Source organism: Rhinoraja longicauda, chromosome 1 (assembly GCF_053455715.1).
Source record: "Rhinoraja longicauda isolate Sanriku21f chromosome 1, sRhiLon1.1, whole genome shotgun sequence".
In the NCBI taxonomy this organism is placed as follows: Eukaryota; Metazoa; Chordata; class Chondrichthyes; order Rajiformes; family Arhynchobatidae; genus Rhinoraja; species Rhinoraja longicauda.
In genome coordinates, this window is record NC_135953.1 from 95,857,230 (window position 1) to 95,883,992 (window position 26,763).

The 26,763-nt window shown below is 41.7% G+C and overlaps 1 protein-coding gene across 35 annotated transcripts in view; it reads right to left on the bottom strand.

Moving 5' to 3' along the window:
* The window catches only part of LOC144595313 (ankyrin-2-like), a 447,988-nt gene that overhangs the window by 66,524 nt on the left and 354,701 nt on the right, over positions 1–26,763 (bottom strand). For 23 of the 35 annotated variants that reach the window (XM_078402942.1, XM_078402778.1, XM_078402881.1 and 20 more), the window contains 8 exons: positions 26,451–26,549; positions 15,915–16,069; positions 11,441–11,652; positions 11,099–11,303; positions 7,301–7,397; positions 4,129–4,357; positions 3,293–3,418; positions 755–877 (listed from right to left, as the gene is read on the bottom strand). In XM_078402942.1, coding sequence (XP_078259068.1) covers positions 755–877; positions 3,293–3,418; positions 4,129–4,357; positions 7,301–7,397; positions 11,099–11,303; positions 11,441–11,652; positions 15,915–16,069; positions 26,451–26,549 — 1,246 coding nt within the window. The remainder of the gene's footprint in view (positions 1–754; positions 878–3,292; positions 3,419–4,128; positions 4,358–7,300; positions 7,398–11,098; positions 11,304–11,440; positions 11,653–15,914; positions 16,070–26,450; positions 26,550–26,763) is intronic. The other 12 variants (XM_078402935.1, XM_078402918.1, XM_078402911.1 and 9 more) reach the window with 1 other exon arrangement.

The following is a 26,763-nucleotide window of genomic DNA, read 5'->3' on the forward strand; positions in this document are numbered from 1 at the left end:
AACCAATACCAACTCCATTTAGGTGCTGCTTCTTTATAATCATTGATCGTATTAGAATTAGAAGCCTGGATAAAACTTAATGAAACCTTGTCCTTACTTTGCTTTGCTTCATAGAACACGTAATTGCCAAATGACAGTATCTTCTTGATAAGAAATTTTTGAGCCTGCAGTTTGGACAAACAAAAGCCTAAGTTGATTCAGCTTTTACCACTGTTATATCCCACTCTGAGCTCAGCATGACATTTTTTTAGCTGTAAAGGGTTTAAAATGTCACAATCATGAACTTGCATGCCACTCACTTGGTAGAAAAAGGGCAAGGCAATTTGAAAACACAATCCATCGTTTTGGCAGTGTCTCTGCAAGTCCATCATGGAATGGCTAAAGTGACAGCGAGATAAAAAGTTGACCACATTTAACATGGTAATCAAAGACTGGAATACATGGGACTGCTAATTATGACATGTGTGCAGCTGAACGTGGCCTGTGTAGATTCTGACCAGAATCAGGTATCAATCCAACTGAAGAGAACTCATGAATTAATTTCACTTGAGCCGGTAGAAACAGGCATTCTAGTCTCTACGAACCCATCCTGGGTCGTTATTTCTCTGGTGTTCTCATCTAATTCAACAACCCGTATGATATTTTGCTATTAATAGCGATAATATTCAACCATTTCTCCTTTATACATTATGAATATTAGACCATCATTTCTATGATATAAATGTCTGCAGAGGCTGAAAAAAAGCTTCATTACCTTGTTGGAAACGGGTAGCGTGATATTTAGGTTGCAAATAGCATGTTGTACAAGACCTCTTGTTGATTTTGGTTCTTTTATGAAGGATAATCTTCCACAAGGTTCCTGAGTGGTATCTCGTACCTGTTAATACATGGTTCAGAATATGAGTTTTGCTCATACATGAGGAAAGCAACAAGGTCCTTCAAGAAAAGCAAGAGAGTGAAACTAGTGAGTCATCGACTCTTTAAATGGTCATTTATTACAACATAACTGAAAATAGGTTGATTAAACAACTTGAACATCTTCAGTTGATTGCAGAGAGATTGTGGGGTTAAAGAAGGAAATTATGTTTGACCTGATGAAGCTGATAGAAGCTTTGAACATACACCAAGATAAAGAACATGTGAATGTCTATTGTTCTGACTGCTCTAGTATCTGCTAAGTTACTCCAGCACTTGGTGTCCGTTTGAATATATATTACTGTCGATTATATACAGGCTGAACCCTATTTTACCGGCACCTTCGGTTCAAGACCCTATCTGGATTATCAATTTTTCCGTTCCAAGAGAACTCACATGATAATGAAACAACAATACATCCCTCCCATGTCTCTAAAGCACCACGGAGAGCCAGAAACTTCAATAAAACATATATAAAATGTAAACCGAATGTGGATGGAATAATCTGACGACCCATTCCCAGCTCCCACCATCTCCTCGGCTGTTTAGAGCCCTGACTTCCGACCCCACTCCCGACTCAAGGTGCACCAACTTCTTCACCCACTGCATGGTCAGGTGAGATGGCTGTTATAGTTCCTGGGGACAACGTTTTCTTTGGGCTACCGACAGAATGCGCTTGGTCACCATGGGTCTCTCTCTTGTCTCCCTGCTGTCGCTTCCAAAGTGGAGCATGTCAGAGACTCCGGGGAAGGAGGAGGAGGCAGTGGTGATGGGGGCAGGGAAGGAAGGGGAGAAGAGGCCGAGTGGACCAGAGCAAAGGGAGGAGGAGGCCGCAGTGGACAGTGGAGCGCGGAGTGGACAAAGCTACCGCAAACAGCAAGAAACAGCAGCAGGTGGGAGGGGAGGGAGCCCCACGGTGACTAGGCATGTTCTGTCAGTGGCGGCGGCCTGAAGAAAGCGCTGTTCCCAGGGGCTACAACGTGAGCCGCAACAACAGCCGTGTCACCGGACCGTGCGGTGGGTGAAGGGCGAGTCAAGAATTGGGTCGGAAGCCAGGGCTCTAAACGGCCGGGAAGATGGTGGGAGCCGAGGATGGGTTGGCAGGTCATTCTACTGTATCCAAAATTTGTTATAAAAAGGTCATGAAAATCAGGGTTTACTGTATTGCCTTTGCAAAACAGTTAGGAGAGAAGATTGAAAACAGAGTTGTAAAGAGATTTTGGGAAGCAGCCTTATGAAGGTGCCCAGTAAACTAGAGAAGGCTTGACAGAAAGTTCAGAATTCAAGAGGGCAAGAGGAAAACTGAACAGAATGGTGGGGACTAGGCCGAGTTGAAACACAAAAAACCTAAACATAGAACAGCAGAGATAGAATTAGACAAGGCCAAGGAGGGATTTCAATGTTTAGATGTAAACAAATAACTCTTTCACGATGGAGGGACATGACTGGAAAGAGCGCTCTTCACTCGCAATGCCACCTGTGGCCACCTGGGGAATTTCAGCTGAACTCTCATACTTTTGACTGGATTATAGGGGTGGGCGGATCGTCAGTTGTCGGAAAATCTGTTCAACCCGTAATTGCCAAAAAACTTTTGATAAAGATACATTTAAACTGGAAAATTGCAGAGAAGATTTATGAGGATGTTGCCAGGACTTGAGGCTCTGAACTATAGGGAGAGGTTGGGCAGACTAGGACATTATTCCTTGGAGAGCAGAAGGATGAGGAGTAATCTTATGGAGGTGCATAAGGTCATGAGGGGAATAGAGAGAGTGGATGCACAGAGTCTTTTACTCAAATTTACAAAGTGCAACTTTTCCACAGAGGATAGCGGCTATATGGAATGAGCTGACAGAGGAGATAGTTGAGTCAGAAACTATAACAACGTTTAAAAGACATTAGGACAGGTATATAGATAGGAAAGGTTCAGAGGGAAACGGGCCAATAGCAGACAGGTGGGACTAGTGTAGATGGGATATGTTGGTCAGTGTGGGCAAGTTGGGGCGAAGGGCTTGTTTCCACGCCGTAAGACTCTGTAACTCTTGTAGGGGAATCAAGAATTAGAGGACATAAGTTTAGGTGAGAGGGGAAAGATTTAATGGAAATCTGAGCTGCAACTTTTTCACAGAGGACAGTGGGAATATGGAATGAGCTGGCAGAGAAGGTAGTTGAGGCAGAAACTATAACAGCATTTAAAAGACATTTGGCTGGGAAAGGTTTAGTGGGATGTAGGCCAATTGCAGGCAGGTGGGACTAGTGTAGATGGGGCAGCATGGTCAAGTTGGGTCGAAGGCCCTGTTTCCATGCTTAATGATTCTATGACATCTTAATGCATTATAATCTCTTAATATGTACTGATATAAATATTGATTTACTGTACCTTGACAAACAATGCAAGTCTATTTTCTTTAAAAGCAAAGAAACTGAATAGGTGGTGCTGTCCAGTCTTTGTAAGAGGCACAAGGTTGCCAAAACAGTCAGCATAAATTGGCTTGCCTTCCAATACCTAGAGGAACACAGGCATGTTAGATGAAAAGATACTTGGCTAAATTAATAAAGTGTGCCTAATATATTAATGATTTTTCCCATAAGCTTCTTCTGTTTGGATGGAAATGGAGGAGGAAAGGGTAAAAGGAGAGAGGGGAGTGGGAAGTGTGAGAAATAACTCAGTTGATTTCATCTAACATTTTTCGTCAAAATAAATACAATTAAAAGTTGTCCTAAATCAGAGGGAACTGATCCAAATCTTGGAAAAATTGTGGAATTCAAGATTGAAAGCAATTTAGTAATCTCCTTTATAAAATAAAGAATAACTATGGTTTATTTTGCAAAATACAAAATTGGGCATAACTTTAAGGTGAAAGGGGCAAAGTTGATGTTAGTAAGATGTTGTGGGTAAATGTTTTGTTACACAGAGGGTGGCAAGTGCCTAGAATGCACTGCAGGAGGTGATGGTGAAGACAGGTCTGATGGTGGCTTTTAACAGACTTTTAGATAGGCACATGGATATGCAGGAATGGAGGGATATAGTTTAAGTGCAGGCAGATAAGAGTCAGTCGGCGTCATGTTCGGCACTGAAACTGTGGGCTGAAGGACCTGATCCTGTGCTGTACTGTTTTAAAAGAGTTGTCCCCGAGCAAAATTTCCTTTTTCTGTGCTTTAGTTTAGCGAATCACCTGGGCACAGTGAACAATGAAAATCTGCAAAATGTGATACCTCAACGTCTCTGCTCCTTGCAACCTCTGTGAAATTTTCCTGCTGTTCCAATGTTTTGTCCACCTTGTCATCTGTCATACAGAAGCACCTCAACCGTGCCTCAATTGGATCAAGTGATTTGGCAAAAACTACAAATTTGGCCATGTATGGTACACAGATAATCTCTCTGTACATTTGTGTGGCAAAGTTCACAGATTCTTGGATCTGCCGACAGTCTATGAGCCAGAACCTGTACACAAGCAGAAGAAAACAGACATTTTATTTGTCTCAACAATTGTTTGCTATTTCATACGTTGGTAAGATATAAGAGCAGAATGAGGCTATTTGGCCCATCCAATCCGCTCAGCCCTTCAATCATGGCTGATCTATTTTTCCCTCTCAACCCCATTCTCCTGTCTTCTCCCAGATAGTACCTTTGGCTCCCTTACTAATCAAGAATTTATCAATCTCTGCTATAAAAATACCCAACGATGTGGCCTCCACCCCCATCTGTGGCAATACATTTCACAGATTCACCACCCTCTGGCTAAAGACATTCCATTCCATCTCCATTCTAAAGGTATGTACTTCTGAGGCTGTGCCCTCTGGTCCTAGACTCTCCCACTACTGGAAACATCCTCCCCACATCTATTCTATCTAGTTTTCTCATTATTTGTAGGTTTCAATGAGATCCTTCTCATCCTTCTAAACTCCAGCGAGTATAGACCCAGAGGTATCAAGCACTCCTCATACGCTAACCCAATTTTGCCTGGGATCATTCTCGTAAACCTCCTCTGGACCTCCCCAAGGCCAACACATCCTTCTTCAGATATGGGGCCCAAAACTGCTCGCAATATCCCTAAAGTGGTCAGACCAGCGCCTTACAAAGCCTCAGCATTACATCCTTGCTTTTATATTCTAGTTCTCTCAAAATGAATGCTAACATTGCATTTGCCTTCCATACTACTGACTCAACCTGCAAATAAACCTTTTGGGAATCCTGCACCAGCACTTCCAAGTGTCTTTGCGCCTCCGATTTCTGAATCCTCTCCCCACATAGAAATTAGTTCATGCCTTTATTCCTTCTACCAAAGTGCATGAATGTACACTTTGCAACACTGTATTCCATCAGCCACTTCTTTCTCCACACTCCCAAATTGATCAAATCTGGTTCATTACAGAACAAATCCAGAATTGATTTTCCCTGTCTACCCTCATATTGAAATCCCTCATGATCACTAACATTCCCTTTCTTTCATACAATTTCTATCTCTTGGTGTAATTTGTACCCTGGCTGCTATTCGGAGGCCTATATATTACTCCCAACAGGGTATTTTTACCCTTGCCGTTTCTTAACAATGTAAATGGATTCTACATCTTCTGCTCCTCTGTCGTTTCTTGCCAATGATTGGATTTCATTCCCTACGAACAGAGCCACCCACCCCTCTGCAATCCCAGCTCTGTTCCTCTTTCAGCCACGACTCGGTGATCCCCACAATCACCATACCCGTCAATTTCTAACTGCGCTACAAGCTCATCCACATTGTTTCTTATACTGTGTGCATTCAGATGTAACACCTTCAGTTTTGTATTTACCACACCGCTTCTCAAATTTGTCCCCATGTTGCCTGACGTTAGACTCTTATCCCTGTCTAAACTTTCTGTCCTATTTCTTATTCTGGAGACTTCAGTAACCTCTCCTGCTTTTTCCTTCTCTTTAACTTTATCTTTATCTATATTTGTTAGAGTAACAGTGAAAAACTGCACTAAGGGAATTATATATCCAGTGTGGCAATTCATAATTAGGGTATTCAACTCATCAAACATGATCTACTTTTCACTTGGAGAACTGTATCTCACTTCCACAGTGAGATAGAGCTGCTCCTTATAGCACCAGAGACTCGGGTTCAATCCCGATTACGAGTGATGTCTGTACAGAGTTTGCACGCTCTCCCTGTGACCACGTGGGTTTTCCCTGGGTGCTCCGGTTTCCTCATACATCCCAAAGATGTCCAGGTTTGTAGGTTAATTGGCTTCTGTAAATTGTCCTTAGTATGTAGGATAAAACTAGTGTACAAGTGCTTGCTGGTCAGTGGCGACTGGGTGGGTCGAAGGTCCTGTTTCCATGCGGTATATTTAAACTAAACTAAACTCCATTGAGCTGTTAATTGTCCATATCCCTTAATATCCTTACCTTACTAAATTTATCAAGCTCAATTTTCTAATTTGGTCTCAGCAGAATTTGCAGGAAAGAGTTCGAGTACCATTTTGTGTGAAGAAGTCCTAGCTGATAGCATACCTGGAAAACGTTCCTCTAGTTTGATATGTTGCGTGCAAGCAGACCCTTCAACTCACCCATTCACTAGTTCTGTGTTAACCTACCTTCTCATCCACACCCTACTCACTATGGGCAATTTACGGTGGCCAGTTAACCTAGAAACTGGCATGTCTTTGGGATGTGGGAGGAAATCAAAGCACCTGGACGAAACTCTCACTGTCACGGAGAGAATGTACAAATTCTACACAAACAGCACCCGAGGTCAGGATAGAACTCGGGTCTATCAAATTCCTTAATGATTCATACTCTTCAATAATACAAACCCTTAATATCTATACTTGGGGACAGTGATATGAGTTTGTATCTAAACATTTTAGCCCCTTTATCAATGTTGAATTTGTGCTGCATTCACCTTATGAGGAACATATCCATCCTGATCTGAAGTGCTCACAGCTAAATACAAAGCTCTAGATGAAATGTATCAACAAACATCATACAAACATACTAGCACATGCAAAGCTTCGAACCCTTTGCAAATTACCCACTTTTGTCTGTTTTTTAATGATTTTGTTTTCTATCTGTCAACTGGTTCTCACTATTTTCTGCACTTGGTTACTGAATTCCCCATGGTCATCCACTTTTCCTAAATTCTCGCCATTTGGAAAAGGTGCAGAAATACCTTTTTTATACCCAAAAAGGATGGCCTCCTAATTCCCATTGTAAATTTAATTTGCCACCACCTTGCCGAGTTTTTTTAATCTCAGGAGACTCTCAGTAACCTTCTTATTCGATCCTTGTTAATTATTGCAGCATATCACTTAGGGTAATTATAATTCAGCTTGCAAACTTTCTACAATCAGATGCATATTAAAACAATCATTGTTGCACAGCTCTCATCTTTTCTATGATCCATACCTAGCTGACACGTTTGTTGTGAAAGAAACACATTCATTGACAAATGACAACGGAGTTGTTCCAGTTATATCTTCCCATTGTGCTGGTGTTGTTCCCCCTGGAAAAAACAAAAATTGTCATTCCAATACTACAAAGTGGGTATATCTGTCCAATGGCAAAATATGTAAATGAAGAGTAGGTTTTCTGTGCATTATATCTGCACATTGTAAGCATGAAGAAAGAAAGCCTTCAAGGAACACCATAACGTAAATAAGATTGCATTCACATTATCTAAGTTTTAGATGAAGTGTTGTTGAGACCGCACTTAGAACACTGTGTGCAGGTCTAGTTGCTCAGCTATAGGAAGGATCTCATTAGATTGGAAAGGGTGCATGAGCAATTCACCAGGGTGTTACCTAGATTGCAGACTTATGTTATAGAGAGAGATTGGATAGGCTATGACTTTTTTCTTTGGAGCATAGGCTTAGGGGAGACTTTATTGAAATGTACAACAAGATCATGAGAAGCATGGATGAAATGAACACTTTTTTACCCAGGGTAGAAGATTCCAAAATTAGAGAGCAAAGACTTAAGGTGAGATTTGCAAAGGACCACAGAGGAAAGCTTTTCTCTCAGAGAGTAGTTTGTATCTGTCATTTCCCGTTCTCCTGACTCTGCGTGAAGAAGGGTCACAACCCGAAACATCACCCATTCCTTTCTCCAGAGATGCTGCCTGCCCTGCTGAGTTACTCCAGCATTTTGTGTCTATCCGGTTTAAACCAGCATCTGCAGTTCCTTCCTACCTAAATTTGTCTAACCTCTCCTCAAAGCTAATGCGTTATGATCCATGCATTATTCTGGTAAACCTTCTCCAATACCTCCACATCCTTCCTCAAATGGGGCGACCAGATCTGCACACAATACTCCAAATGTAGTCTAACCAAAGTTTTATAAAACCACAATATGAGTTTCTGACCCTTATACATGATACCCAGAATAATGAAGGCAAACAGACCATACACCCTCTTTTCTATTCTATCTACATATGGTGCTATTTCCAGGGAGCTTTGGACCCCAAGGTCCCTCTGTACATCAATGCTGTTAAGGTTCCTGCCATTAACTGTATACTTTCCTCTTACATTTACAATTACAAGGCAGCATGGTGGCGCAGCGGTAGAGTTGCTGCCTTACAGCGTTGCAGCACCGGAGACCCGGGTTCGATCCCGCCCACAGGTGTTGTCTGTACAGAGTTTGTACGTTTTACCTGTGACCATGTGGGTTTTCACCGAGATCTTCGGTTTCCTCCCACTATCCAAAGACGTACAAATTTGTAGGTTAATTAGCTTGGGTTTGTATACTTGGTATAAGTGTAAAATGTCCCTAGTGTGTGCAGGCTTGTGCAGGATTGCTGGTTGGTGTGAACTCGGTGGGCCAGAGCCTGTTTCGCACTTTCTCTAAACTAAACTAAAAAATTTGGTCTCCCAAAGTGCAACACATCACAATTGCTCAGGTTAAATTCCATCTGCCATTTCCCTGTGCCTATCTATGATCATTATCTTGCTGAAACATTTGACAGCCTTCTTCACTGTCTGCAACAACACCAATTTTGCATCTTCTGCAAACTTACCAATTGACCCGTCCTATCGTACTTTCCTCCAAGTCATTGATATATATATATATATATATATATATATATATATATATATATATATATATATCACAAACAACAGAGATTCCAGAATCAATCATTGCGGAACACCACTGGTCACAGACCGTGAAGCAAGATAACGCCCTTCCGCCACTACCCTCTGTCTTCATCGGGTAAGCTAATTTTGAACTCAAAGTACCAAGACACCATGTTAGATTTGAAATGTTGTCTTATGCTTGCTTTGATTTCCTCCAGGTGCTCCAAGTTCCTCCTGGATGCTACAAATGTGTGGGTGTGTAGGTTATTTGACCATGATCTTTAAATTTTGGACCAGCCTGCCATGACTGTGTCAAAATTGCTCCTTGAAATTTTACGTAGATACATAGACAATAGGTGCAGTAGGCCATTCAGCCCTTCGAGCCAGCACCGCCATTCAATGTGATCATGGCTGATCATCCACAATCAATACCCCATTCATGCCTTCTCCCCATATCCCTTGATTCCGCTAGCCCTAAGAGCTCTATCGAACTCTCTTTTGAATGCATCTAGTGAATTGGCCTCCCCTGCCTTCTGAGGCAGAGAATTCCACAAATTCACAATTCTCTGGGTGAAAAAGTTTTTTCTCATCTCTAAAATGGCCTATCTTAAACTGTGGCTCCTGGTTCTGGACTCCCCCAACATCAGGAACATGTTTCCTGCATCTAGCTTGTCCAATCCCTTAATAATTTTATGTTTCTATAAGATTCCCTCTCATCCTTCTAAATTCCAGTGAAAACAAACCTAGTCCCTCCATTCTTTCATCATATGACTGTCCCGTCATCCTGGGAATTAACCTCGTGAACCTACGCTGCACTCCCTCAAAGCAAGAATGTCCTTCCTCAAATTAGGAGACCAAAACTGCACATAATACTCCAGGTGTGATCTCACCAGGCCCTGTACAACTGCAGAAGGTCCTCTTTGCTCCTATACTCAAATCCTCTCGTAATGAAAGCCATCATGCCACTAGCTTTCTTCACTGCCTGCTGTACCTACATGCTTACTTTCAGTGACTGATGTACAAGGACACCCAGGTCCCGTTGCACCTCCCCTTTTCCTAACCTGATTCCATTCAGATTATAATCTGCCTTCCTGTTCTTGCCACCAAAATGGATAACCTCACATTTATTCACATTATACTGCATCTACCATGCATCTGCCCACTCACCCAACCTGTCCAAGTCACCCTGCATCCTCTTCACATTGTCACCCAGCTTTGTGTCATCTGCAAATTTGTTACTTTTAATTCCTTCAACTAAATCATTAATGTATATTGCAAATAGCTGTGGTCCTAGCAACGAGCCTTGCGGCACCCCACTAGTCATTGCCTGCCATTCTGAAAGGGACCCGTTAATCCCTACTCTTTGTTTTCTATCTGTTAACAAATTTTGTATCAATACCCTATTAATACCCTACCCCCAATACCATGTGCTCTAATTTTGCCCACTAATCTCCTGTGTGGGATCTTATCAAAGGCTTTCTGAAAGTCCAGGTACACTACATCCACTGGCTCTCCCTTGTCCATTTTACTTGTTACTTAATATTCACTTATATTTTTCTTAAGTTTTCCTTTCATCTATTCTTTCTGTTCAATTATTTCTAATTCTATATATAATTTCACAACAATTCACCCTAATCTAATTCTCCATCACTTCTCTCTGCATTAACCACTAAACACCCATTTTTACATTAATCCTATCTAACCCTCTTTATTGTTCCCACATTCCCATCAACACCCCCAGATTCTACCACTCACCTCCACACAAGGGCCTATTTACAATGGTCAAATAACCTACACACCCATACATTTTTAGCATGCAGGAGGAGGTTGGAGCACCAGGAGGAAACCCAAGCAAGCATAAGACAACATTTCAACTCTAGCACCAGAGGTCAGGATTGAACCCGTCTGAGCCTGGGATAAAATTCTGGAACTGCGCGGTACTACTACATTGCCACTCTGCCACCCAGTGAGGTTAATCCCAGGAGTAAATAAAACAGGTTTATGATTGTTTCCACTTCAGCTTTCATGCAAATTTACGAACGCCAATAATTACTCTACCAGATTATCACCCATGTTGTGAAGCAAAATTCAGTGCCTTTGATTCAACATTTAAAATCAGGTACGGATTTCTTACCTGTTATACTGCAAAGTAACCTGAGAGTTGGTGTATCTCTACCATAACCATTCATTAATCCGTCAGTCAAGGACTTTGGAATGGGAATTGTCATCGTGATAGGTTTATGGAATTTCCTTCTTCTCGGTTCAAGGGTGACTATTGGACTAAAAGTCGCCTTATTGCCAAGGATTTTCTTCACTAATTCAACATGCATGGGTTGGGCCTGGACATTAATTAGAAAACATGAAATAGCATTGAGTAGATTAACTCCATTAAACAAATAGTGATATTCCTAATTGTCATTAGAATAAACATGTTCTAGGTCTGGTGTGTTATTGAAAACATTGAAAAACCAGTCACCTGGAGTCCAACTCGAATCCTCTTGGTTAAAGCTCCTTCAGGGAAGACAGCTTGGACCGGTGGCACCACAGTGCTGCTCAGCACACCTCCTTCTGGTCCAATCAAGTTACTGTCCTGTCTGACCCTGGACACTACTGCAAAGTATTGTGGGAAGTCCCTGGTGACGATACGGCAAATACGTTTTCTGTCAAGTTCCTCTGGACTATCAAGTACTGTAAAAATAAAGAAAACACATCCATTGGAGATTTTCTATTTAAATGACCTATTCATCATTAATTTACATCCCACTGATTTAGATTTCTGTTTAAACAGAAAACAAGTCACGAAAAGCCTCATAAGTCTAAACAGTACTCAACCATTAAATTGCAAAAATATATTTTCTGAATACATCCAAGATGGTTATTTTCAATCCATTAAGTCAAAATGTTTTTCTTTATCGGCATGTCTGCAGCTTACCTTCAGATTACAATGTGAAAGATGAAGTAGTTTGCATTGTTTACGCTCAACCAATATTAGATGCAATGAAATTAGATTGCCTAGTACCTGTTTTAGTAGTGCTATGACTTTTAACTACATCCAAAGTAGATTGTAATGGAGATCACTGTGGGTGAAATCAAGTTAGGTATGAAATGAGACCAAGCGCTTCAGTGTGCAGTTAACATTAATGCTTGAAGAAGGGTCCTGACCCAAAACATTGCCTATCCATGTCCTCCATTGATGCTGCCTGACCCACTTATTCCAGCACTTTGTGTTTTACTCAAGATTCACCTCTTGCAGTTCCATATCTCTCAGTCTAAGTGCCTTTTATGTTTTTTCAGCATCAGATGTGCATCAAATGACATTGTCATTTGCTTAGCTCCCATTTCAACCTGTACCAACATAATTTGAAGAAATGATGGTACAATCATAGCAGAAACGTCGCAGTAGAATAAGGAGCGCGTTTGTTGTTTCTTTTGCTTTTTAAAGGTTACTCTGCTGACATCAGGCACACTGCATGGATTATTTCAAACGTCTATAGAATGTATAATATGAAGAGGCAATGCTTTCTCCAGGATTCAGCTGCTGAAATACTGGAAGCCTCAGAAGTGACAGCAAACAATTACCATAGATATATTTTACCCAATTGTTAGCCACTTGAGATGATCAGAAACCTCAGGGCAGGAGGCAAAGACATTTATTTAAAGTCTTCAAAGAATCCACATCCTATTTGTACCTATGCGATGAGCATTATATTTGGAATGCTGTCATCACTGAGCTATATCAAATGCTGCAGGGTGACCTCCGACCTGCTCTTGTGCCTGAACTGCTCACTCCACGGAGTTCACGGTGACCTGGACCCTCAATACCCACACCACAGGATCTCTCCAAGTGCCAGACAAGCTCTCTGCAGTGTTTCCCAGTTTCCTATTCACTTCATTGTCAGAGTGGTTACCCAGACACATGAAGCCAATGATTTCAGTGAGGAATAGTTTCATCTCAGATGCAAGGATTTGCAGGCATTGACCACATTCTTGTGCCCAATTAATAACCCCAAACATTTTATGAATAAGAAGGGTTTCCATGACATCAAAGTGCAGGCGGTTGTACATCACAAGAGTATCCTCATGGTGAAGGCCATGTTACTGAGATATACCCACCATCCAGAGGGAAAACACACTGCTGGACATTTCTGACAGCTGGCACTAGCTGGAAGGATGAGTACTGGAGGTCAAGGAATATTCTTAATTTCACCAGTTAGCGCTCCAATAACAGCAGTTGCAAACAAACACTCTAAGAGCAATGAAATGATTAGATAACAGCAGCAACATTGCTGGATGCTTCAGGGAACCTGCCTTGGTTCCATATGGGATGGGATTGGAGCACACAGCAATCAGATGGGGAAGATCTTCTCCTGCTGTATAGTGTAGTTTGCAGGCTGCCAGAGGTAGTGCGGCAAGATCTACAACCTGAAGTGCATGGTGGAGTCGGGGAGCAACAGGAAAAGGAGGAGGAAGAGAGAAAGAGTTACTAGAAGTTGGCCTTGCTGAGCATCCAGTACCTCATCACTCAGCTCAGTGGAAAAGGCAATACTGGCTGCACAGGACCTCTCAGGACTTTTTGATACCACACTCAGCCACACACAGCGCTGATTTCAATGAGTTTTCTGCAGGATCTCCAGTTTCCAAAGACGTCCACACTCCAAAGACATCCAGGTCTGTAGGTTAATTGGCTTGGTATAATTGAGATACATCATTGAAACAGATGCTTTGGCTCACCAAGTTTATGGCAACCATCGATCACCCATTCACACTAGTTCTACGTTATTCCACTTTCTCATCAACCTCTTCATCAACAGCGACCAATTAACCTACAAACTTGCACATCTTTTAGTTTAGTTTACTTTAATTTAATTTATTTATTATTGTCACATGTGGTAAAAAGATTTTTGTTGCATGCTACCCAGTCTGCACAAAGACGAAACATGATTGCAGTCAAGCCGTCCACAATGTTACAGATACGGGATAAAGGGTATAAAGTTTAGATAAAGTACAATAAAGTCTGATTATAGTTCAAAGGTCTCCAATGAGTTAGATGGGAGGCCAGGATTGCTCTCTAGCTGGTGAGAGGATGGCTCAGTTGCCTGATAATAGCTGGGAAGAAACTGTCCCTGAATCTGGAGGTTTGCATTTTCAAACTTCTGTGCCTCTTGTCTGATGGGAGAGGGGAGAAGAGGGAGAGACCAGGGTGAGACTGGTCCTTGATTACGCCGAGGCAGCGTGAAGTGTAGATGGAGTCAATGGAAGGGAGATTGTTTTGCATGATGGTCTGTCTACGTCCTACGTCTCTCTGCAATTTCTTGCAATCTTCCATGGAGCCGTCCCCAAAACCATGCTGTGATATATCCCAATAAAATGCTTTCTACGGCACATCTGGTGGGTGTTGTTGGGGACATGTCAAACTTCCTACACCTTCTTAGTAGAAGCATTGGTGTGCTTTCTTGGCCATTGCTTTGATGTGGCTGGTCCAGGACAAATTGCTGGTGATATTTATTCCCAAGAAATTGAATCTTTTAACCAGGGTGTGTGTACCGCTGCACTTCCTGAAATTGATCACAATCTCCTTTGTCTTGCTGACATTGAGGGAGATTGGGATGTGGGTGCACCTCGAGAACACCCATGCAGTCACAGGGAGAACATGCAAACTCCACAGACAGCACCCGAGGTTAGGATGAAAGCTGGGTCTCTGGTGCTATGAGGCAGCAGCACTACTGCGACATTGTGTCACCCTATTTGTGATACAAATGAGAAATTGTAATTTATTTAATAGCCCTCTTCCCATTAAAGTGATATAACATGTTCTGATTTACACAACCAAATTCTGTACTATTTCATTTTTAAAGATGAATGCAAAATGTAATACTTTTGTGTGGGAAACTTCATGTGTTTGCAATAAACAAACCATTATCCTAGGAAAAATAACTTTTATAGTCTTTACAGAATATTATAATTTGATTAAATACATTGAGTTAGGTGGAATAACAGGAAATGAGTCATCATGTTTTTCAAATAATGACCATATGAAATATAAAAACAGAATGCTGAAAAAAATAGTGAGCAGTTCAGGAGACAAATACAGTTACCATTTCAGCTTGATGACCTTTCATCATAGATGAGAAAATTTAGAAATTAAAAGTGCCTTGGGCTACACAGAAGGGCAGCATTGGTGAGAACAAAGGGAATATCTGTCTTAGAGTGGAGAATGAATAGCAATGTGATTTATGAGAGGATTAATTGAAAATAAACTGTTCAGAGGAGCAGGAAACAGGCGATTACGAAACATAAAACAAAGAAAAGATGAAAACGGAAGAATTAAAATTTTGGAACCGTGATATACAATTTAGGTACTGGAAATATTAAATAAAAACAGAATGAAATAAAAAGGAACTGCAAATGCTGGTTTATACCAAATATAGACACAATATGTTAGAGTAACTTAGTGAGTCAGGCAGCATCTCTGGGGAAAATGGATATGTGACGTTCGGTCCCAACCCAAAATGTCACCTATCAATTTTCTCCAGAGATGCTGCCTGATTTGCTGAGTTACTCCAACATTTTGTGTTTAAATAAAAACAGAATCCTGGTACCACTCAGTTGGTCAGGTAGCATCTCGAGTGATGCTTTACAAAAAGATGCAAGTTGCCTTTTTTTCTAAAAGTAGCAAGAATATTGACTTCATTATGACTCCGGTTTCAATGCCCACCCTTGTTTCAAAAAGTACAAACTATTTCAACATATTTGACTGTTGAATGTCAAAACAAGAGCCACGTAAGATTACGAAATAAGGACAACCTTTGATCAATATAACGTATTCAAAAGAATCTTCAAGGCACACCTGCATGCCGGCTCAAGATTCCCTCAGCACGTTAGCCATTTGTTTTGCTTTATGTATATGGTCTATCCTCTACCACCCCCCATTAATCCAACAGGATTGTTACCTTCATCCATCCCATTCAATATTTCATTCAGCTCTTCCTCAGTATATTCACACTGATGCTCCTTCCACGTCTCCCCAGTTTCACTGCGCAGCACCACCAGCTCTCGTTCCTTCCCACGCACAGCTGCAAAATGTGGAATCTCCACAATCACAGGCCTGAAATATCAGGGGTTAGAAGTGAGATAAATGGGGAAACAGACCAATATCAATATGTCTCATGCCACATCACCAGTTTAATATAGTCTGTAACAATGTGAACTATTGTTAATTTTCTAGCATGGATACAAGATAATCAGATGGAAACTAGTAGAGTACTAGCGCTGTATTTGCCAGTGTCAGGTTACATCCATCAGGCTTTAGCACCAACAAAAATGCATTTCATTATTCAAAATGAAGGACCTGAAAATGTAAGCCTATTTTTTAATTTTTAATTTCACTCTTTTTCCCTCAGGAAGAATCTATCCATTTAGGAAGCTGCACTCAAACATTGAAATAATTAGCCATTGGTATTTTATCCTTCAGATAAACAGACGTTTTCATTCCAATATGTCAGACATATTGGCTGAAGCTTGACCACCAAAAGTGGATGGGTTGGAATTTCGCCAGAAATGAAAAAGGAATTTGAAACCAAAATTCAATTCCCATAACTTAAATATTAGAACAGGTTTGCTGAAGGGATTGATTTTAATCACAAATGGTTAACTTTCCCTAAGCCTAAGGAAAGAGCAGAAGAAAAACAACAAAGCAGAAGCCATTTTCCATGAGAAGATTGCCGTTGAATCGGGAACAGCATGAACGACGAACAGTAATCCAGCCCTCTGCGATTTGTCTGCTCTACCCGATCAATAACCATCAGGTAACATTATTCATTATTGACTCTCCTCCCAAACCCCAATCAACCATACTTGCCTCCTTCTCCAACTACATGTGGATTTAGGTTAAGGTTTAAATTAGGATTAATATTGTCATGTGTACGCAGGTACAGTGAAAAGCTTTGCTTTGCCTGATATCCAAAATATCAGATATACCATACACGAATATAATCAAATTAAACCTCAGTACAATAAATAGAGCAAAGGGGAAGATACAGAATGAAGAATGTAGTTCTAAGCATTGCAATGCTTTAGTTCCATCGCCCAATGTCTAAGGTCCAATGTCCACCATGGAGTAAGGACCACCTTACCACCCCGTTCCAACCCTCCATCACCATCACAAACCCATTTGATCGTTGACTGACTTTCTAGCTGCCGATCTGACTATCTAGCTGCCCGTCCTTCTAGACTACTGTTGGACCATTGCCAGACCTGCATTATAGCTAGTAATGCATGCACACAATACTCCAGTGTCTGGACTTCCTGCAGTACCACATGCAGTCAGCTCTCCCAATCCCTGCTCTTAATCAGAGCCATGTAACCATCATCTGATTCCTCAATTAGCATCGGACCCACTGAATTAAATCTAACTTACCCTCCTACTACCATCTGTTGCTCTACTTCGCCAAGACCAGAGTCAAAAACCAGCCATGACGATCATCATCCAGTTCACTTCCAACCACTACCAGTTTATTCAATCTGACACCAAGGAACAAGGAACATCCCGAGAGAGAAAACGAGGAATTTTAGACCAGTTAGCCTGACATTGGTGATGGGGAAGATGCTGGAGTCAATTATTAAAGAGGTAATAACGGCGCATTTGGATAGCAGTAAAAGGATTGGTCCAAGTCAGCATGGATTTATGAAGGGGAAATCCTGCTTGACTAATCTTCTGGAATTTGTTTGAGGATGTAACAAGTAAAATGGATGAGGGAGAGCCAGTGGATGTAGTATATCTGGACTTGCAGAAAGCCTTTGATAAGGTCCCACACAGGAGATTGGTGGGAAAAATTAGAGCACATGGTATTGGGAGCAGAGTATTGACATGGATAGAGAATTGGTTGGCAGACCGGAAGCAAAGAGTTGGAATAAACGGGTCCTTTTCAGAATGGCAGGCAGTGGCGTGTGCAGTGCCGCAAGGCTCGGTGCTGGGGCCGCAACTATTTACAATATATATTAATGATTTGGATAATGGAATTAGGCCGGCACAGTGGCGCAGCAGTAGAGTTGCTGCCTTACAGCGAATGCAGTGCCGGAGACCCGGGTTTGATCCTGACTACGGGTGCTGTCTGTATGGTGACCTGCTTGGGTTTTCTCCGTGATCTTCGGTTTCCTCCAACACTCCAAAGATGTGCAGGTTTGTAGGTTAATTGGCTTGGTAAATGTAAAAATTGACCCTAGTGGGTGTAAGATAGTGTTCGTGTGCAGGGATCGCTGGTCGGCGCGGACTCGGTGGGCCGAAGGGCCAGTTTCCGCGCTGTATCTCTAAACTAAAACTAAAAACATTAGCAAGTTTGCAGATGACACAAAGCTGGGTGGCAGTGTGAACTGCGAAGAGGATGTTAGGAGGTTGCAGCGTGACTTGGACAGGTTGAGTGAGTGGGCAGATGCATGGCAGATGAAGTATAATGTAGATAAATGTGAGGTTAGCCACTTTGGCGGCAAAAACAAGGAAGCAGATTATTATGTCAATGGTGTCAGATTAGGTAAAGGGGAAGTGCAACGAGACCTGGGTGTCCTTGTACACTAGTCACTGAAAGTAAGTGTGCAGGTACAGCAGGCAGTGAAGAAAGCTAATGGCATGTTGGCCTTCATAACGAGAGGATTTGAGTACAGGAGTAAAGAGGTCCTTCTGCAGTTGTATAGGGCCCTGGTGAGACCACATCTGGAGTATTGTGTGCTGTTTTGGTCTCCTAATTTGAGGAAGGACATCCTTGCTATTGAGGCAGTGCATCGTAGGTTCACGAGGTTAATCCCCGGGATGGCGGGACTGTCATATGAGGAAAGATTGTAAAGACTGGGCTTGTATTCACTGGAGTTTAGAAGGATGAGAGGGGATCTTATAGAGATGTGTAAAATTATGAAAGGACTGGACAAGCTAGATGCAGGAAAAATGTTCCCAATGTTGGGGGAGTCCAGAACCAGGGGGTCACAGTCTAAGAATAAAGAGGAGGCCATTTAAAACTGAGGTGAGAAGGAACGTTTTCACCCAGAGAGTTGTGAATTTGTGGAATTCTCTGCCACAGAAGGTAGTGGGGGCCAATTCACTGGATGAATTTAAAAGAGAATTAGTTAGAGCTCTTGGGGCTAGTGGAATCAAGGGATATGGGGAGAAGGCTGGCACAGGTGACTGATTGTGGATGATCAGCCATGATCACAATGAATAGCGGTGCTGGCTCGAAGGGCCAAATGGCCTCCTCCTGCACCTATTTTCTATGTTTCTATGAAAGGGAAAATATTCCTTCACAATCACAATCCTCTTCTCTCTCTGATCATTATCAGCCCTCTTATCAACCAATCTATTTAGGTAGAATATAAGGTGTTGCTCCTCAAGCCTGTGTTTGATGCCACAGTATTGGGCCACAGACCAGTAGGTCAGAAAGAGAATCAGACAGTGATTTCAAGTGGTAGGCCTGCCCCTGAAAACTAAACACTGAGCACAGCAGCTACCGAAGCTGCATTTGGTACCTCCACTGTAGGGGAGACCATGTTGTGTATGCTGCATGCATTGCATTAAATTGAAAGATGTCCAAGTAAATCACAACTTTAAGTGTGGAATAGAAGAGTGAACCAGGTACTCGCAAAGGAAACGCCCCTACAAAATACTGAAAGCAGTGGAGAGGAGACGATGGAATCGCTTTGAAAGTGATAGAAATTGCAAAGAATGATCGCTTGAATGTGATGGCTGGTGGGGTGGAAGGTGAGGACCTGGAAAGCTTTATCCTCAGACATCATAATTGGAGCAAATATCAAAGAGGTGGAGGAATGGGTACATTAAAACATAGAACAGGACAGCACAGAAACGGGCCCTTCAGTCCACAATGTTTGTGCCAAACGTGATGCCAAGTTATACTGATCTCATCAGCCTGTACATGATTCATATGCCTCTATTCTCTACCCTTTCATGTGCTCATTTAAAAGACTCTTAAACTCTAACCCTAATGCAATCTGTTCCAGGCCCCCACCACTCTCTGTGTAAAAAAACATGCCCTGCACATCCCCATTAAACTTTCCCCCTCTCAGCTATGTCTTCTATTGTTGGACATTTTCACTCTGGGAAAAAGGTTCTGACTTTCTATCCTGTATGGGCTCTCATAATTTTATATACTTCTATCAAGTCTCCCCTCAACATCGGACATTCCACAGTAAACAATCCGTATACCTAACCACTCCTTGTAGCTGAAACCCTCTAATCTAGGCAGCTTCTGGTAAACCTCCTCTGCATCCTCTCCAAAGCCTCCACATCCTTCCTGTAATGGGGCGATCAGAACGGCACGCAATACTCCACATGCGGCCCAAAACAAAGTCTTACAGAGCTGCATCATAACTTCCTGATGCCCTGAGCAATTAAGTCAAGCATACCAACGTCTTCTTCACCGCCCAATCTACTTGTGCTGCCACCTTCAGGGAGCTATGAACTTGGACTCCAAGATCCCTCTGCACTTCAATGCTGTTAAGGGTCTGGCCATTAACTGTATACTCTCCCCTTACACTCAGCCTCCCAAAGTGCAACACCTCACACTTGCTCGGGTTAAAATCCATCTGCCATTTCTTCACCCATTTCTGCAGCTGATCAATATCCCACTGTATCTTCTGACAGCATTCCTCACTGTCTGCAACTCCTCCAATTTTAGTGTTGCCAGAAAACCTACTCATCACTCCATCTACATTTACATCCAAGTCATGCACACATATTACAAACCGCAGAGGAACGCCAGTGGTCATGTACCTCCAGCCAAAATATCTTCCTTCCACCACAACCCTTTGTCTTCTATGAATATGCCAGTTATGAATCCATACGGCTAAGTCACTGTGAATCCTGTACATTTTAATGTTCTGGATCAGCCTACCATGAGGGACCTTATCAAAAGCTTTACTAAAATCCATGTGTACAACATCCACCACCCTACTTTCATAAATCTCCTTCGTCACCTCCTCCAAAACTCAGTCAAGTTAGTGAAACCCGACTTGCAGTGTATGAAGGCGTGCTGGCTAACCTTAGACCATCGTCTTCCAAATGGAAATAAATCATATCTTGAAGTATATTCATTCCGATAGTTTTCCCACCACTGGTTTAAGGCTCACTTAGTTCCCTGGATTCTCTCTACTTTCCTTCTTTAACAAAAGAACAACATTGGCCACTCTCCAGTCCGGGACTTCACCTGTGGCTAGAGAAGAAATAAAGATCCTTGTCAAGGCCCCCACAATCAACTCTCTTGCCTCCCTCAATATCCTGGGATAGATCACATCGGGCCCTGAGGTCTTATCCACCTTAATGCTCTTTACGAGCCCCAGTACCATCTCCTTCTCCATCTCAAACGTCCCTGGCATATTTGTATGGAATAGAGTCCTCACAGGAGGCACCATGGGATGAAGAGTGTTTGTGATAGCTATGGGAGTCAATAGGCTCAGAATGGATATTGGTAGCTAGCGTACCTCCTGAAGTCCAGAAAAGGAAAGGACGACTCAGAGATCGACCATGTGAAGGTGAGGCAGATTTTGTTTTTCCTTCCTTTTGTTTTCTGGACGTGGAGGATAAACCCAACCTAATCTGCTGGGCATGTTCCTGCTCTGCATTGTACAAATCCTACTTTATTTTGTCCATGGTCTTTCCTCTGGATTCTTACTCTTTAACTGCCTCCACTCACTCACTGACCAGATACCCCTGTTTGCAGCTTAGCCCTAGAGTAACCCTGATTTTACGATATCAGATACACCATACCTTCCCTGGAGCATCTTCCCAGTTCTGATAAAGGTTCTTTAGACTGAAACATTCTGTTTCTCTTTCCACAGATGTGACCACCTAAGATTTTCCTGATCACACAATAATAGCTCTGCACAGAATATACCTTCGGGCTAAAATACAAGTCACTGTAGCTAATTACTTAACATGTCAAATTTGAGTTGTCCATCTAAATTCAGCATCAAAGATAATCAACATGGCTCTCAGTAACAAGAGCAGACATTGATGCTCGGAAGTTGAACTGTTAAAAACAAATCAAACCTCTCACCGCCTAGAAGATACCTTGGAATGGTCTTTCAACTAACAAGCAATTAACTTACTGAATGCATTTTAAATTTACTGGTCTCTCTCCACATTTCAGAGAGTCAAAGACTCATAAAGGGATACATCAAGAAAACCCAGCCCGAGTTCACGTCCATCAACAAGTTTCTAGTTTCTACATTTGGGTACTCTTCGACAATTTACAGTCGACAATTAACCTTGGCTTTGTGGCTTGGCTTTGCAGATGATATGAAGATAGGTGGAGGGTCAGGTAGTGTTGAGGAAGCAGGAAGTCTGCAGAAGGGTTGGGACAGGTTGAGAGAGTGGGCAAAGAAGTGGTAAATGGAATACAAAGTGTACAGTTATGCACTTTGGTAGAAGGAATAAAGGCATAGTCTATTTTCTAAATGGGAAAAGGATTCAGAAATTGGATGTACAAAGGGACTTGGGATTTGCTGATGCAATCCCAAAAGGTTAAATTGTAGATTGAGTCGGTAGTAAGGACTCAATCTGGGGATGATTGGCTTAAGGTATGAAGACTGTTTGATGGCTCTGGGCCTGTACTCATGGAGTTTAAGGATGACGGCGGATCTCAATGAAGCCCACTGAATCATAAAAGGCCAAGATAGAGTGGATATGGAGAGATGTTTCCAGTAGTGGGAGAGTCTAGGACCAGAGAGCACAGCCTCAGAATAAAAGGATGTATCTTTAGAATAGAGATGAAGGGAAATTTCTTCAGCCAGAGGGTGGTGAATCTGTGGAATGCATTGCCACAGACAGCTGTGGAGGCCAAGACGTTGGGTATTTTAAAAATAAAGTTCTTGATTAGTAAGGGTGTTTAAGGTTACAGGGAGAAGGCAGAAGAACGGGTAGAGTGAGAAAAATAGAACAGCCAGGATCGAATGGCGGAGCGAGAGAATTCAGAAGATGGCAGGAGAATGTGAAAGATTCATGCAGACAGCACCTGAGGTTATGCTTGGTTTCTGGCGCTGCAAGACAGTGACTTTAATAGTGCTGCCACTGTGTCATCTACAAGATTTTGAGTCATTTCCAAATTTTAGTAAACCAATACAAATTTAAAACTTCCATGAATAAGATCAAAGGTGGTGGGTGGAAAGGTTTAATGGGAACCTGAGGGCTAACGTTTTTACACAATGAGAGTTGGGTGTATGGAATGGTGGTGGTTGAGGCAGGTACTATTGCAAAGTTTATGAAGTGTTTAAACAGTTAAATGGATAGGATAGGTTTAGTGGGATGGGGGCCAAATGCAGGCAGGTGGGACTAGTGTAGATTGGGCATGTTGGCCGGCATGTGCAAGTTGGGCCGAAGGGCTTGTTTCCACGCTGTATGACTCATGTATAATATTCAAAAAAGAATAAATCTATTATTGATGGATTTGGGAATGCTGTTTTGGGTGAGGCGACTTTGAGGAGAAGTATAAGAAAATAACGGCAGATGCTGGTACAAATCGAAGGTATTTATTCACAAAATGCTGGAGTAACTCAGCAGGTCAGGCAGCATCTCAGGAGAGAAGGAATGGGTGACGTTTCGGGTCGAGACCCTTCTTCAGACTGATGTCAGGGGGGCGGGACAAAGGAAGGATATAGGTGGAGACAGGAAGATAGAGGGAGATCTGGGAAGGAGGAGGGGAAGAGAGGGACAGAGGAACTATCTAAAGTTGGAGAAGTCGATGTTCATACCACTGGGCTGCAAGCTGCCCAGGCGAAATATGAGGTGCTGTTCCTCCAATTTCTGGTGGGCCTCACTATGGCACTGGAGGAGCCCCATGACAGAAAGGTTAGACTGGAGAAGTGCTCTGTTTGATGGTAAGTGTTGAGGCTTTGAGGCTGAGCAGAGGGTGACGACAAGATAAGGTTTATTTTGTAACTCTTATTTGATCTTTGTGCAGATGGGATGGCAGTTAGGGCACTGGTATGCTCCTCCTGCAGGATGTGGGAAGTCAGGAAAATTCCAGGACTAATCTGTGGGAAGTGCACCCGGCTGCGCCTCCTCACAACATCAGGATCGTTAGGGAGACTGAACGCATCATAAATAGGAGTTATAGTGAGGTGGTCACATTTAAGGTACCTGCAGGAAGTAGATAGGGATACCCTTTTCATTATCACGTGATGTCTATTGGTCCGGAATAATGGATAATCCAGAAAGGCTTTAGAACCGAGGGTGCCGGAAAATCGGTGTTCAACCTGTACCTGACATGCAATTCCTTCCTTTTTCCTGAATAAAACCCTCGATTTCCTTTGTTAATCAAGGTTCCCTAATCATATTATCTTTGCCTCTTATTCTTACATGGACATACTGACTCTGAACTGTTTTTGTTATGCGTCTAAATACTTTGCATTTATTAGGTGTTGTTAGCACTAGCAGCTGCTTCTAACCTACTTTCACCTGGTGCTGTTTTATATTATTGAAGTCAGGCCTCTCATAGTTTACAAAATGCTGGAGTAACTCAGCAGGTCAGGCAGCATCTCGGGAGAGAAGGAATGGGTGACGTTTCTGGTCGAGACCCTTCTTCAGACCCTTCTTCAGACTGAAGAAAAGTCTCGACCCGAAACGTCACCCATTCCTTCTCTCCCGAGATGCTGCCTGACCTGCTGAGTTACTCCAGCATTTTGTGAATAAATCGATTTGTACCAGCATCTGCAGTTATTTTCTTATACTCTCATAGTTTACTCTGGGTTCAACCTTATTCTTTTCAATGATCACCTTAAAGCTTACCAAATTGTGGCCACTGTTCGCAAAGGGTTCCTCCACGGACACTTCTGCCAGGATTCTTTTTTTGCCAGCACCCATGATTCAAAATTTCCATCAAACAGGACTTATTTCTAAGATGCTCCACTTATGTTGCTGCTGGAAGTCACAAATTCACCTGCTAATGTCGTCAACAATGTGGTTCCTACTATAACTCCTGCCGTAAACGAGCATATGTGCTACCACTGCATTTGGAACTTTAAAACCTCATGTAAAGCACTAAAATGATGCATCACTACTCCAGTGACATTTACTTGCTTATTTGTAGAATACAGTATCCATTCTTTTGCAGTAATTTGGATGGCGTAAAAATATAACTATGGATTGATGTAAATTAATTAGGGCTGCTTCCGAAACCAGTAATAATGCTGCAGAATGCATTGAGGCACCTGTACATTTACACAGAATAAGAAGCAAAGAAACATTCTTCAGTAAATTAAACTCTCTGCAGCATCCTTTCTGACTGATATCCAGAAAGATATATATCTTGCTTCCCTTATGTTGGTGAAACCAGCTCTCTACTTAATTATGATAACATGATTTCTAGTCAAAAATATATAACTCAGCAAAGCAAAAAGCTACTGTAAACTATGATAATCAAATTATGCTGCAGGTATGGGACTATAAAACTCCACGTCTCTCATTTTATTATGTAAAGACCAACCACATTGATCTCGGGTTACCTGGCATAGTGCGCAGAATGGCAGTGCTAAGGAATGGAACAACAGAATTGACAAATAAGTCTCCAAAGATTGACAGGAATAGTCAGAATATAGGAGAGTGAATTGACAAGGTTATGAGCATTTTTGGTGATTTGGAAAACAATAATGGAGGAAAATGTGACATTTTCCAAATGATTGCAGCAAAACAAAAAATTCAGTGGAAAATATTTTAGGAGATAAAAATGAAGGTTTAAATAGTAATGTATGGGCAATACAATCAATTAGACCCTATTACTATCATGGCATATGTTAAATATTGTCATTGCTTATCTTAATCCCAGTTGCCTTATCTTAATCAGGAATTCAACATGATTAACATTTAATGTTGCAAATAAATGAAAGGAAAAAAGCAGGAATTACAGGACAGAAATTAAGAGTAAAAGACAATTAAGACCACACTGTATATAAATAGGCAAGATACTGGTTTGACATTCAATTATGGGATTCAAAAAGTTAAGCTCTAATGTGACACAGAACTTAACTATTTTAAATCCTTACAGGATCCTCGCCTATAGATAGGTAACAAGACACAAGCACTTCAGCACATTTGTATTACATCCTTATAATAAGACCTCTTTCATTTTCCAATTCACTTTGTTACAGACTACAATTTAATACACAGTATAACAAGGATCGGAAAATATGAGCGAACATTTATAATGTTCATCGACACATGAGGAATTAACAAAAGGAATGGATGGGAAGGAGAGCAACATGGGGACTTTCTTGCTGTGCTGAACATGTGCATTCCCAGCAATGACAACATTCACAACACCAAGCCACAAATCATCACAAGTTTACATTTAGCAAATATGATATATGTAAAACATATAAGGGAGAAAGATGGAAGGGTATAAAATAAGTGTAAGGAATGCTATAAAGGGTTGCAAGGAATAAGCAAGGAGGCATCCAGTAAATTCTTCACTGAACATTTTGTTTGTCTCTCCTACCCAAGGAATTTGGTTCCTGATGGCCCAAGCTGCAGGATTCGGCTAACCAAGCTTTCTCCCTCATTTAGAGGGGGAGGAGAATTAGGAAGATGCAGCTTACTGATTAAATCCAAAGCAGCAGAGGAAGAGAGAAGATGAAAATGATAAAACCAACACATATTCACTTTTGTTCCTGATTGTTTTTTTGTTAGTCACAACTTTCTTGGCTGCTAAAATTGAAGTTATAAAAATGCAATGAATTCATTTATTTTTAGTTTCTTCAGTGATTTTATAAATGACTGGTCAAAAGTTTTGTTGCTTAGTAAGAGTTGAC